The following is a 13393-nucleotide window of genomic DNA, read 5'->3' as shown; positions in this document are numbered from 1 at the left end:
GCCTGCAGCCGTTCTAGCGGTTCAAGGTTGATGCAAACCTTGGCAAAACGTCTTAGCGTGAATGATTACACCAGCGGCCATCGCTGCGCGGCGCCGGGACGGCCCGACCCCAACCGATTTCGTCGGTTTGGCCCCACCGTACTTGCATGGGGCCAGCCATTCGCTCTGCCAGTCCTGGCCAGTCTGCCTTTTCCGAGCCAGTTTGATAAGAGCAGGCCTGCTTCACATTGGCAATCTCAAGCTCCATGCGATCCTACCTACGCACAAATAACACTTGATGCATCTGTGACAAGCCCTACAGCCAATAGCCCAATACACATTCTTCGTCCCGAGCACGCATGCGACGCACCCCTGTACTGCGCTACTTCAGTGCTCACCGCACGGACGCACGCCTGTGTTCCGGGTCTTTCGCTACACAGTATCTCCTAAGACGCTCTCGCATGACCCTACCAGCGTGGCCAGGTTGCTGTCACCCTACTGCAAAACAGTACAGCAAGAATGCACAAGTATGCGAGGTGTGCTTAATTATATCACCGTCCAAGTGTTTCTGTCATGCCAGACGGCGTGGCAGCTCCACACCTTGCACCAGGCGCACTCGTCATAACATATAATGCCTTCTCTTGCTTGCATACCAGCGTTCGCATGACCCTGGCCCCACCCAAGCCATACACGCCATTACGAAGTAAGCGCGCCGTTCACTCACAAGTCGCACAGCCCGCAAATCCCATAGACCTGCGCTTGCGGCAGCGCTCTCAGCCACCCACGTCACTCACCATGATCCTCACCGCTCATGCATCCGGCTTGGCAGCTCGCCCATGCAACGCACAGTACCGCACGCACCACCTCCGCTGCGCCCTCGCCTCCTCACTCGGCAATCGGCCCCAGCTCCTGCCCCGCCTTGTCACCCGCTAGGGGGTGCCCGTTCGCCGGCGGCGGTGCTGTCGCCCCAGGCCCCGCGCCTGCACCTGCCCGCCCGTGGCTACCCAGTCCCAAGCAGCCTAGGAACAGCTGCCCAATGCCCAGTCCGCCGTCAGCGGCCGTCTCGTGGTACCCCGCCTCCGGATGGTGCCACGGCGCGTCCTCCGGCGCGGAGGTGAAGCTGCACTGCGAGTCGCCCGTGAGGGACACGCGACCGCCGTTGGCGGAGGTGCGGCCGTACCCGCCCGAGGTGGCACCCGCCTGGGCGTTGTAGGTGCGGTGCGCGCCAGGGCTGGGCAGCAGCGCCGCCTCAGGCGTCACCAGGCCGCGGCCATTGGGCGAGGGCACCAGGTGCGTGGGCGCCGGCGTGTCGTGGCGGCTGAGCGGCGTGTGCCGCGGCGGCAGCGTCCCCGAGTGGGACTGCGACTCAGCCTGCGACGCGTGCTGTGGCAGCAGGGCAGGCGCGCTGGCTGCCGCCGGAGCGGTGAGGTAAGCAATGAAGCCGCTCGGATTTAGCGCCGTGCCGCGCCCGACCGCGTCCGGAGCCGTGGCGGCGGGAGTTGCTGGCGCCACTAGCGACCCCGCGCCCGACAGCCCCACCGCGGTGGCGCTGGTGCTCGCGCCCACGCTGCTGACAGCCCTGCCACCCGAGCTGCCCGTGTCAAGGGCCGCGTGTGTTGCCGCTGGTGCCGCACCACTTGTCGAGGTGACCGGCGTCGCCGTCTTAACCTCCGCCAGCCCAGCCCCTGCCACCTCTTTCGCGGCCACCAGGTCGGCAATCGCCGAGTGCACAGCTGCTGTGCCGCTGGTAGCGCTGACGGCCGCAGACTCCGGACCGTGATGGTCACCTGCAACAACCGTGCATCCCCACAGATCAGGCGGTTGAGTCTTCCAGCCAACCAGTTGTATGCCAAACCGGCGTGTCCAGCGCGTTGCCACGCTTATCCAGCCCCGCAACCCAAATCCAGCCACCCACCGTTGGCCGAGCCCCCGGTTGCCGCCGCCGCCGCCGCCGCGCCGCCGTGCTCCAGGTCCTCCTTGCTCAGGATAAAGGGCGAGTGCTGGAATACGTTCCCAATGAACTTGATCACGCGAAGCATCTGCTCCACATAGAACTTCACTGCCGGCTCCACCACCGCCGCCAGGTGCGGCGCCGCGGCGCTTGCCGCCGGCGTCGCCACGCCGCCCTTGCCCACCCCGCCCGCCGCCTCCGCCCAGGCCGCCAGGCATACGGTGAGGCGAAGGCCCAGCGTTGTGATGCCGTACAGGTCGGGGCCGTACTTGATGCGCTGCTCCTCCATGGGCCCCAGCTTGGCGTTGATCTCCTTGGCGAAGTCCAGCAGCACCTGCGGGATGCCTGCAACCAACCTGGGAGTGCGGGCGAAAGAGGAAGTGGAGGAGTCAGGGCAGGCCGATGCACAGGAGCAAAACATGGTGCCCAGTCATGCGGCGCATAAGCAGTGGCTTGTCGCGGCGTCGTTGCATAGGCCGACCCAGATCGCCATTTTGCCCAGATCAGCGAGACGCGCCATGACACGACAGCCAGCCGTGCGCTGATGCCCACAGGGCCCCAGAGCCTACATGCACTCCATGGGCATCTGGGTTTGGCACCAACAACCCCGACCGGCCTATATGCTGGGTCTCGGCCGCATACCGCCTTCCCAGACCCCACCCCGCCCCAGCCCGCCGCGCACTTGATGACAATCTTGTAGACGCCGCTGCACTCGCCCAGCTGCACCAGCGACTGGCGCCGCTCCCACTGGTGCTGCAGGTACAGGTCGTAGCGCGAGCGGATGGTGCCGCCGCGCTTCACCAGGTCATCGATCTGCTTCTTGTACTTGGCCTCACCGGCGACTCTGTGGAGGTACGGACAGAACCATTTGGGGCGGACGAGCCAAGGGTTACGAACTTTCAATAATGCAAGTGGTGGGACAGGGCGGGGCGTGCTGTGAGATGTCAAGGTTGGCACTGGGCTATGCTGATTCTAGAGTCGGCAGATGCGCGATGCGTCTATGCTTCGCGCCGTTGCCTAATGGGCAACACGGTCCGCTGTTGTAAGCCTTACTCCTGGTCCTGCCTGTCCTGCGTCCCTGCTTCGTTGGGATATCTACCGCGCGCTTTGCACAGCCCCCCACCCCACCCCCTCGATGCAGCGCTCACCGCTGCCGCTCCAGCAGAGCCCCGCGGAAGTCCTGGGGGATAAACTGCTTTAGCTGCTGCCGCACAGAGGCCGTGTTCGTCTCCTGCACGGTCCACACGTCCCGCTCCGCCTGCACCAGCAGCGCCTGCATGCGGTCGCACACTGCCGCCACCTCCACTGCCGCAGGGCCGCCGGCGGGCGCTAAGCCCTGCTTTATCCGAGATACGGATAGCGCCAGCTCCTGTGATGACACGATAAGGGTCAGGTCAGGGAACATGGGGCGTGCAGGGTGACAGGCAACGACGATATCTACAAGGGAGTAGAGCTACACAAGTTCGATCGTCACAACTGGGGCTGATTACAGGAGGAGGAGTTCGGGCTCTTGCAAGCAGCATGGGTCTCGCACACGGTGCCCTGGCGTGGGCGACGGGGTGCTGTTGCACACACGCGCGCCTTCCGCAGTTACGCACAAGCCGCACCTCGCATATCATACGGCTGCGCCAGAAGCAATCATCAATACGCGTTGGTGTCTCCATGTAGAATTCCTGTGGCACCTTCGAGCCGGGCTTGGTGACGACCCGCTCCAGCTCCTCGATTGCCTTGACATGCGAGTCCCGAACCGCGCCAGGCACCGGCTCTAGCGGGTACTGTCGGTAGAACTCTCGAAGAAACTCCCGTGTGATTGGCACCAAGTGTTGTTGCTTCTTCTTGGCAGCATGACTGGTTCCCGTCATATTGCCAGCGAGCGGCGTGCGGGCCCTTTGGAGCCTTTAGAGTCTGGCTTAGCAGCTAGAAACGAAGTGTACAGTAAAGGAAGTGCATCTACGCAGAGGTGAAAAGAGTGCGGTCTGCGCAACGGCCCAGCTTTTGGGGACCTGCTTGGCGAGATAACTAAGGTGAAGTAGCTCCCAATTTCTAGTAAGCGTAATCTGTATCGAGGCTGACCCTACGGCTGGCCCGGAATGTGCTTTTCACCGATGCAGTTCAAGCAGCGCCCAACGTCGCAAAATCGCATTGCAATGTGTAGGTATAGATATCGTATAGACGCTATACCTCACAAAGGCGCTTGGGATAGCGAAGCCGGCAAGTTTGCTGGAAGTGCTTCACCTTGTTAATTCTAGCTGCGGAAACAATGCGACCAAACACATTATTGTAGTTTGTAAACGCAAATTTCCGTTTAGGTGAGGGCGGCCGTCACTTCTAGGGTCACGCCGTCGCCCATCGGCGTCCACAAACGGCTGACGGAGCAGAGGCATCAACTGTGCCGTTATCCCTCCAGTCATGTCGTCAGGAGGCGCAGCGGTGGGTGCCGCTGGCAAGCGCCCCGCCGAGCCCACCGACGCTGACGGCTTGAGCGCGGGAGCTGCACCCGACGCTGCCGTCGCACCCGCCGCGAAGGCGCCGCGCCTTACCGAGCAGCGCGTAGCTGCGCTGCCAGTGGGTGCCAACCTGGTGGAGGTGGATGGCAAGTCGTGCACGCACGAGGTGGCATGGCCGCCGGGGCAGCAGGGCAGCCTGCTGCCTCCGCCGGCGCGGGCAGGGCCGCCAGCGCGCGTGTACCCCTTCAAGATCGACCCCTTCCAGCAGGTGGCGGTCAACTGCCTGGAGGCGGGTGAGCTGGAATTGGCTTGAAGAAGATATGGGATTTGTAAGCATGTACAACGGCAGGGGCAGGACTGCAAGAGGCGAGGTACCGAAGCAAGAGAGCTGCAGCACGGTGTGGCAGCCGAAGTGAAGCGGCGACAGCACCGCGGCGGTGTATGAGCCTTCGAGCGCTTGTGGCAGCGGGCTAGTCATGTAATGCATTGAAGGCTGATGGACGTGCGCAGTTCATGCCGGGCTGCGTGTGCGTGCATCTGACACGTCTGCCGCACGCCCACCGCCCTGCCCGCCCTGCAGGCCACAGCGTGATGGTGGCCGCCCACACCTCTGCCGGCAAAACGGTGGTGGCGGAGTACGCGTTTGCAATGGCGCTGCGGTGAGTGCGCAGGCTGTAGGCTGAGGAAGGTGTGTGTTACAGGAAAGAAGGGAAGCGGCGAAAGCAGGGTAATGTTGAGGAAGCGAACTACCGCGGTCGGCGGTCGTGTTGGGAACGGAAGCGGGGAAGGCCCGGAGCTGCATCCAGCGGCGCCATGTTGGTTGTCGCTTGCAGCTCTAGCGTCAGACGCACGAGTCCTGGCACGCTGGGATGGATCTGACCTCACACTTTAGTGACGGCATCACGGGCATCGGCCCAGTCGCACACCGCCACACGCTCGCACGCCCACGCGCTCTCCCACCCACCCGCTCGGCCGCAGCGACAAGACGCGTGTGGTGTACACCAGCCCGCTCAAGGCGCTGAGCAACCAGAAGTACCGCGAGCTGGCGGAGGAGTTTGTGGACGTGGGGCTGATGACGGGCGACGTGACCATAAACCCCAATGCCTCCTGCCTGGTAATGACCACGGAGATTCTGCGTTCCATGCTGTACCGGGGGTCAGGTGCGCAGAGGGGGCTTGCGACTGTACTGGGCTGCGACGTGGTCGTGAGCGTGCTGGAGGCCGGCGCGAGAGCTCTGGGCGCGGCAGCGCTAGCGTACTCTGTAGTCTACTAATTGCTGCTGCAATGCTCGCACACATGTTTGGACCTTGCATGACGACTGTCCCACGCTCCGGTGCGCGCACGCGCACCTGTGCAGAGGTGGTGCGCGAGGTGCAGCTGGTGGTGTATGATGAGATTCACTACCTGAGGGACAAGGAGCGCGGCGTGGTGTGGGAGGAGTCCATCATCCTGGCGCCCAAGTGAGCGGCCCGGCGGGAGGGTGGCGGAGCTGGCGGGCCCGGGCGGGAGGGGCACGGCACGCCTGGCGGTGGAGCCGGCATGGCAGCAGTGGTTAGGGGGCTGGGAGGGGTAAGAAGGATAGCTGCAAATGCCACGTGTTTTACTGGAGCCGGCCGAGGTGCCGGGTGTGCGTCTTGAAGCCCCCATCATGCCTGATCGACTTGACGGCGCCGCGCAGGCAGGCCCGGTTCGTGTTCCTGTCCGCCACCATCCCCAACGCGCGCGAGTTCGCGGAGTGGGTGTCCAAGACGCACAACTCGCCCTGCCACGTGGTGTACACTGACTACCGCCCCACGCCGCTGCAGCACTACGTCTTCCCGGCAGGTGTGTGCGGGCTGCGGCCGGATGGATTGGGCGGCGGCTGATATTGGCGGCGGGCCGGGCACGGCACGGGCTCCTTGTGCGCTATGATCGTATCGCTGCACCTAGTTATGGTACCACTAATGGCTTTGCCAGAGCTCGCGTGAACCCCGCACCGCTCTTGTGCTGGCGCTGGTGCTGCAGGCGGTGACGGTTTGTACATGGTGGTGGACGAGCGCGGCGTGTTCCGGGATGACAACTTCAACAAGGCGGTGGCCGTGCTGACGGAGACGGACCCCAGCGGGAAAGGTGCGGGCGGGATGGGGTTGGGAAGAGGGTGGCAAGAGGGCGCCCAAATGGGGGGTTGCGGCTGGCTGGTGTGTAGGCACGAGTTGTTCGCGCTAGGTGTCGGGATGGGTTTTCCTTTTTCGCGTTGCTCTAGACCAGGAGCAAAGACAGCGTCATCGTGCACATGCACAGGCAGTGGCAAGGGCGCCAAAGGTGGCGGCGGTGGGGCAGGCGGCGGCGGCGGTGGCGGCGGCGCTAATGGCGTAGCGCCCGCCGGCAGCGTGGAGAGCGGCAAGAGCGACATCTTTAAGCTGGTCCGCATGATCATGGAGCGGAACTACGACCCCGTCATTGTGTTCTCCTTCTCCAAGGTGCGTAAGAGCGGCTCAGCTCGAATGGACCAGATGGTGGCTAAGAATGCTGGTGCGTTTTTGCTTGCACAGGCCTGCCGCAGGCTCACATGAGCACAGAGTGGTGCTTAAGCGTGGAAGCTCCTCGATTGAGTCCATATTAAACCTTTACTCAACCGCTCCTCTCCGTCGCGCCCGCAGCGCGAGTGCGAGGCGCTGGCGTCGCAGATGGCCCCCCTGGAGCTCAACAGCGAGGACGAGAAGGCGCTGGTGGGCAACATCTACTGGAGCGCCATGGAGTGCCTCAGCCAGGTGAGGCGGGGCGGGGCCAAGGGGCGATGGCGCGGGGCGGGACGCAGGGACAGAGCGAACGCGTAACGGCAGATACCACGGGGAGTACTGTATGGGCGGGTTGAGGAGATACCGGTAGCGGGCGGAAGGCGGCGCACGCCCGGCACACTGGTGCACCTGCGGTGTGCTCATCCTGCCGTACCCAACCGACCCTTTCCGCCGACCCACATGGCTGCCAGCCTGCCACACTACCCACCCACTCGCGACTCACGCCCTGCACCCTCACAGGACGACCAGCGTCTGCCGCAGATCGTGTCCATGCTGCCCATGCTGCAGCGCGGCATCGGCGTGCACCACTCGGGCCTGCTGCCCATCGTCAAGGAGGTGGTGGAGATCCTGTTCCAGGTGGGCCAGGGTGGTGGGTGGCGGGTGCTGGTTGGCGGGTGGTGGGGCCGGCGGCTGCTGGGGCGGTAGGGCTGGTCGGCCAGGGGTGCCGCGTGTATGGGCATCAGCGCCCGAAGCATTGATGCAGCTAACCTGTGCGTGCGTCTTGTTCCACGAGCGCGCACAATACAACCACCACTTTGCTTGCTCCATTGCATGCGGTACACGCGCACGTGCAGGAGGGCCTGCTCAAGTGCCTGTTCGCGACGGAGACCTTCTCCACCGGCCTCAATATGCCTGCCAAGACGGTGGTCTTCACCAACGTAAAGAAATACGACGGCGGCGCCTTCAGGTGCGCGTGTGTGCACGTGTGTGTGTGTGTGTGTGTGGTTGTGTGTGTGTGTGTGTGTGTGTGTGTGTGTGTGTGTGTGTGTGTGTGTGTGTGTGTGCACGTGTGTGCACGTGTGTGTGTGTGGTTGTGTGTGTGTGTGTGTGTGTGTGCGCGCGTGTGTGTGTGTGTGTGTGTGTGTGTGTGTCTGCGATCGCATGACCCATGACTTGCAATGTAGGGGAGGGCATTCCTTGTCCAGATGCTGTGCAGGCTGAAGGATGCCCATGTAGAGTGCATGTAGCGCTCGTCCTCACGCAATACCGGTACCTGTCCGCTGCCGCGGCGCAGGTGGATCACGTCCGGCGAGTACATTCAGATGAGCGGCCGCGCCGGGCGCCGTGGCCTGGACGACCGCGGTGAGTGCCTGGGTGTGTGGAGGGTGGGTTAAGGGGTGGTGAGTGGATCGTGAGTGGGTGGATGGGTGCATGGGGAAGTTCTCACTCGGGGCATAACGCGATAGGTATTGTGAGGATGGAGGAATCAGGAGCTGGAGCGTCCGCATGACCTTAGATGTGAGGAGCTCGTGTTCCCGGTCCTGTACGAATGCCGGCACTGCGCACACGGGTGCACCCATACTTCCATGCGCTGCTGGCCTCACCCCCGCCCCTCCTCACGCAACACGAACACACGGACAGGTGTGGTGATCCTGATGCTAGACCAGCGCCTGGAGCCGCCGGTGGCCAAGGAGATGATCAAGGGCGCGCCAGACACGCTGTACAGGTGGGCAGCTGGGCAGAGTGAGGCGGAGGGGCGAGACAGGCGGGGGGGAGGGACGGATTGTTATACCAGCCCAAGCTAATACCAAACCCGATGCAGAAGAGCGACGGGGCCCGAAGTCCATACGTTTGCGCACACATTTGCCCCACGACGTCAAGTTATCGACCCCATTTCCTTTTCATTCTGCCCTTCATCCCCTTTCTCCGCTCATCTCCGCCTCCCTCCTGCTCACCTCCGGCTCCCTCCTGCTGCTGCCTGCCGGCCGCAGCGCCTTCCACCTGGGCTACAACATGCTGCTGGGGCTGATGCGGGTGGAGGGCGCCGAGCCGGAGCAGCTCATGGCGGCGTCATTCAGGTGGGACGAGGGGCGGAGGCTGGGCAGGACGGGGCTGGGGAACAGTCCATATGGAGGTATGGGAGACGTGGTGGCTGCGGTGTCCCTCCCGTCCTTCGGGCGGAGCATGAGACATGACGAGCCGAGGCCTCCGTCCAGCTCACGCCACCTTCCGTTCTGCGTTGCCGCACCCATCCCCCACCTCCACACCTCAACAGGCAGTTCCAGACGGAGCGCAGCTTGCCGGCCCTGGAGGCGCGTGTGGCGGCGCTGGAGGCGGCACGGGATGCCATCGTAATCGAGGTGGGCTGGTGCGGGTCATGTGGAGTAGATATAACAAGTGCTGGCAGCTTCGGCGCCATGCGCGCTGCCCCCGGCTTTGCGTCTTGCGTACTTTGATGACTCCGTCCTCCATGAATGGCTATCCCCTCCTGCTCAGGACGAGGCGGGTGTGCGGCAGTACTTTGCGCTGCTGGACCAGCTGGCGGGGCTGCGGGCGGCGCTGCGGCAGCTGCTGAACGACCCCAAGGTGGCGCTGCCCTTCCTGCAGCCAGGTGCGTGCACGGCGCGGCCGTGTGTGCGGCGGAAGCGCGGGCGTGCGGCGACACGACATGCGATGTTGTGCTGGGTGTGAAGTGCTACGGGCGCTGTGGGTGGTGATGGCGAGGGGAGGTGTTTGCTGTGTCAGCGCTCATCGTTATCCGATTCTACGGACGCAGGGCGCCTCGTGCGGCTGCTGCCGGAACCTCCGGAGATGGCTCGGCCACTTCCGGAGTTCTCCGAACCACCCGCGCCTGGCGCCGCGCCGGCGCCGCCGCCACCTGCGGACCCCCCCGCATCCACCAGCGGCAAGGGGCCCGCGGCTGCGCCCGTGCCTGAGGGCGGTGGTGGCGAGGCGGTGGTGTCGGAGGTGACCCACGGCGTGTGGGGGGCGGTGGTGAACTTCGAGCGAGTGGGCGGCAAGAAGGAGGGAGGTGAGCCGGCGTGGGGGCTGGGGGCTGGGTGATGGGGGCGCTCGAGAATACATCCGCGACGCTTTGGTTACGCGGGGAGCCTGGTAGTCCACGCGTTGTGCAGCCGCAGTGCTGTAAGGCGTCGGTTGGCCTCCGCCGTCTAGACGGGTTGGGATGCCTCACAGCTTCTGCACGCCGCACACCTGCTTGGCACGACAGGAGACGGGGACGACAAAAAGGGCAAGAAGGGCGTCGGCGGCACCTTTATAGTGGATGTGCTGGTCAACACTGCACAGCCGCCGGGCGGGGCGGGCGGCGCCGGCGCCAGCACCAGCGGCGCCCTGCCGCGCGGCACGCCCGTGCGGCTGCTGCCTCCCGGCGACAAGTCCGGTGTGCCCATGGTGGTCACGTTCTCCATAAATCAGGTGCGTGAGAGAGAGAGACAGAGGGACAGAGATTGGGGCAGCTAACACGTGTGTGCGCGTATGAAGTGGGGCCCCAAGACAAGATACTCGTCGTTCATGTCTGCTGCACATGCCTGCTGCTGAAAGCTAGAGAGCAGCGAACATTAGACAGCCTTGTATGGCCTCCATACTCACCACGTTTGGCCGTTTTGTTGACCTGCTGCGCTGCGCTCTGGGCGGGCCAAGCAATGTGTGGGGTGCCGGGATGCCTGGATGTTGACTTGATGCACATCGCTTCCTCCATTCAGATCAATGCCGGCAACTCGCCCCATTCCCTCACCAGTCCTTTACCCCCCCTACTCCCCCGCTCGTCCACTGCGCCGCGCCGTGTCGCAGATCGACCGGCTATCGAGTGTGCGCATCTACCTACAGAAGGACCTGCGGCCGCTAGACGCGCGCAAAGCGGGCGTGTCCGGACTGGCGGAGGCGCTGGTGCGGCTGGCGGCGGCTGGCGGCAAGGCCGGCGGCGGCCGCGTGCCGCTGCTGGACCCTGAGGATGACATGAAGGCAAGGAGGGTGGGGGGGAGGGGCGAGGAAAGGCGGCATGGGGGCTAGCGGTGTGTGCGTTTGGCGTGACCGGGGTGTACTGCGCACCTTGTGCGCTGTTGGTGCACCGGTGTGTGCGTTTGGCGTGAGCGGGGTGTACTGCGCACCTTGTGCGCTGTTGGTGCACCTTAGCTCCGGCCGCACTCGCATGCGTTCGCACTGTTGCCCATGACTAACGCAGCCCCTCTTCTGCAATTCCTTCTGGTTTGACCCTCAGCCCTGCCTTGCCTCGCCCTGAACCACGTGGTACGCCCTGCAGATAAAGGACAAGACGGCGCGCAAGACGCAGTCCAAGATGGAGAGCGTGGAGGCGCTGCTGGCCAAGCATCCGCTGGCCACCAGCCTGGGAGCGGCGGAGCTGCGGGCGCGGCTGGGGGCGCTGCAGCGGCGCGGCGCGGCGGAGGAGGCGGTGGCGGCGGCGCGGCGGGAAGCCAAGGCCGCTACCAGCCTCATCCTCAAAGACGAGCTCAAGGTGGGTGCGAAGGACGGGTGACTTGCTTCATGTGTTCAATTCACACGATCCTAACCTCCTTGACTTACCTTTTTCTCGTACCATACCTTTTTCTCGTACCATGCAAGCCCACCATACTGCCTAATGTCTGCCCACGTCTACCCTTGCCCCTGCGGCCGCTTCATCCTGCTGCAGGCGCGGCAACGTGTGCTGCGGCGGCTGGCGTACGTGGACGGCGAGGGTGTGGTGTCGGTGAAGGGGCGGCTGGCGGCGTCGCTGACGGCGGGCGGTGACGAGCTGGTGCTTGCGGAGCTGGTGTTCGGCGGCGCCTTCAACGGCATGGGCCTGGAGGCGCTGGCGGCCGCATGCAGCTGCTTCGTGTTCCAGGAGAAGGGCGGCGCGGGCGGCGGGCCCAAGGTGCGAACGGCGGCGGCGGTGGGAATGGAGGGCTAGTCATGGAAGCCGGGGGGTAGGGATTCGCAAGGGTCGAAGGTGGAAGAGGAGGCAGAAGAAACGTTGTGCTAAGACTGTAGCTTGCTATGCCGCCAGCACACCGTCGTGTGCGATGTTGCTCAAGCACAGCACCAATGCTGGACAACGTGCTCCCATGTAACCGCGTGCTGCGTGTGTGTATGTGCGCCGCAGCTGCGTGAGGAGCTGGTGGGCGCGCTGGCGGCGGTGAAGGACGCGGCGCGGCGGGTGGCCAAGGTGGAGCTGGAGTGCAAGATGGCGCTGGACTGGTGAGAGCCGGCCGGTGCCGGGGCATGCGGGGTATTAGGGGGACGGCGCGTTGGGCGTTGGTTGTTAGCCGTCGCCCGCCCGCTTTGCACCTTCCTTGCTTTCCTGCGTTGCCTTGGCACGCCGCCATAGCTAGGTAGGTAGCGCGCCGCGCCGCCGACGTAACACTTGCATAGCCCAACCACTAGTCAAGCTGCTGAGCCTTCGTGTGCGCTCGTGCCCTCGCAGCGGCCCGCACGGCGGCTCCGTCTCTGCCGCCGCCGGCTCCTCCACCGGGCCCGACCCGCTGGACGAGTATTTGTCCAAGTTCCGGCCCGACCTGATGGAGCCGGTGGCGGCCTGGGTGCGCGGCGCCAAGTTCGCGGAGCTGGCCAAGATGACCAGCGTGTTCGAGGTGGGCGGCGGCTGGGAAGGCTGGGAGGTGGTGGGGCGGGGCATCGGGTGCGCTGGGATTGGGCCGATGCCAGGTGGGCAGTGCCGCCGTGGCATTGTGGCGGGTTAGCACGGCTTACGTGCACCGTGCAGCTTTGTTACTCACAAGACTGTGCCCGGTTGCGCCCCACCCGCAGGGCTCGCTGGTCCGAGCCATTCGGCGGCTGGAGGAGCTGCTGCGGCAGCTGGGCGAGGGCTTGAGAGGCATTGGCGAGGTGGCGCTGGCAGAGCGGTTTGAGGCGGCGCGCGAGCGCATCAAGCGTGACATCATCTTCGCCGCCTCCCTGTACCTATGATCCCACCTTTTGCTTCGATTGCGTTGTCGTTCTGGTATCATCTGTGCGGTGGGTTGGTTTGGTTTGATGTGGTGCGGTATGGGGTGTGCGTGCTGAGCTGAGATAGTGCGCTGGACAAGAGATCGCGGGTTGAGTTGTTTGGTTTGTTGCCTGCTGTGCGTGCGCTTGACAGCGGGACACATGGCGGGCGGTGCCTGTACGAACCACCCCCGAGATGGGGTAGACACTTGCGGTCTCAGACCGGAGCGGCCTCAGACAACTGTGTATGCGCAGCCCACTTTTCCCTCCAGAGTTGAGAGGACAAGTGGCAAACCCGGGCAAACCGCTTTCTTGCCCGCTACAGTGTTACGCCAACAGGCCACCTGCTCACTTCATCCACGTACAAGCGTTGACCGCTGCGCCAAGGCAGTTCATTCCGCGTGACCACGCTGGGAAAGGACAGCAGTTACGACATCTGGTGCTACGGGGTCGGCAGCAGCAGTGACCACCCCTGGGCCCTGGCAGCACCCCCGTGCTGCTGTTACCTTCTGTGCTCACAACAACGACACCTTTTCCTTTCTATTGACCACCTGGCTTGGCGA

At 64.3% G+C, this 13393-nt stretch overlaps 2 protein-coding genes across 2 annotated transcripts; one reads left to right on the top strand and one right to left on the bottom strand.

Annotated features, from left to right (window-relative positions):
- Nucleotides 1–53: 53 nt before the first annotated feature.
- CHLRE_02g117950v5 (uncharacterized protein) lies at nucleotides 54–3964 on the bottom strand. The gene is made up of 5 exons (XM_001702401.3): nucleotides 3538–3964; nucleotides 3079–3299; nucleotides 2613–2774; nucleotides 1895–2286; nucleotides 54–1766 (listed from the first exon to the last, which is right to left on the bottom strand). Exons 1-5 carry the CDS (start codon nucleotides 3790–3792, stop codon nucleotides 865–867), a joined length of 1932 nt encoding a protein of 643 aa, XP_001702453.1. The 5' UTR covers nucleotides 3793–3964; the 3' UTR covers nucleotides 54–864.
- A 97-nt stretch (nucleotides 3965–4061) lies between these two features.
- CHLRE_02g117900v5 (uncharacterized protein) lies at nucleotides 4062–13274 on the top strand. Its single transcript, XM_043060006.1, has 23 exons — nucleotides 4062–4670; nucleotides 4958–5036; nucleotides 5356–5537; nucleotides 5735–5837; nucleotides 6056–6201; nucleotides 6382–6486; nucleotides 6658–6836; nucleotides 7017–7127; nucleotides 7395–7511; nucleotides 7730–7842; nucleotides 8170–8237; nucleotides 8517–8601; nucleotides 8867–8953; nucleotides 9151–9235; nucleotides 9372–9486; nucleotides 9652–9906; nucleotides 10105–10310; nucleotides 10686–10856; nucleotides 11155–11367; nucleotides 11542–11763; nucleotides 11992–12086; nucleotides 12313–12478; nucleotides 12654–13274. The coding sequence occupies exons 1-23, from the start codon at nucleotides 4340–4342 to the stop codon at nucleotides 12810–12812; spliced, it is 3393 nt and encodes a 1130-aa protein (XP_042927640.1). The 5' UTR covers nucleotides 4062–4339; the 3' UTR covers nucleotides 12813–13274.
- The last annotated feature ends 119 nt before the right edge of the window (nucleotides 13275–13393 follow it).

This window comes from Chlamydomonas reinhardtii, chromosome 2, assembly GCF_000002595.2.
Source record: "Chlamydomonas reinhardtii strain CC-503 cw92 mt+ chromosome 2, whole genome shotgun sequence".
Lineage (NCBI taxonomy): Eukaryota > Viridiplantae > Chlorophyta > Chlorophyceae > Chlamydomonadales > Chlamydomonadaceae > Chlamydomonas > Chlamydomonas reinhardtii.
Note: the sequence above shows the minus strand (reverse complement) of the source record. Positions and strands in the feature narration are given on the sequence as shown.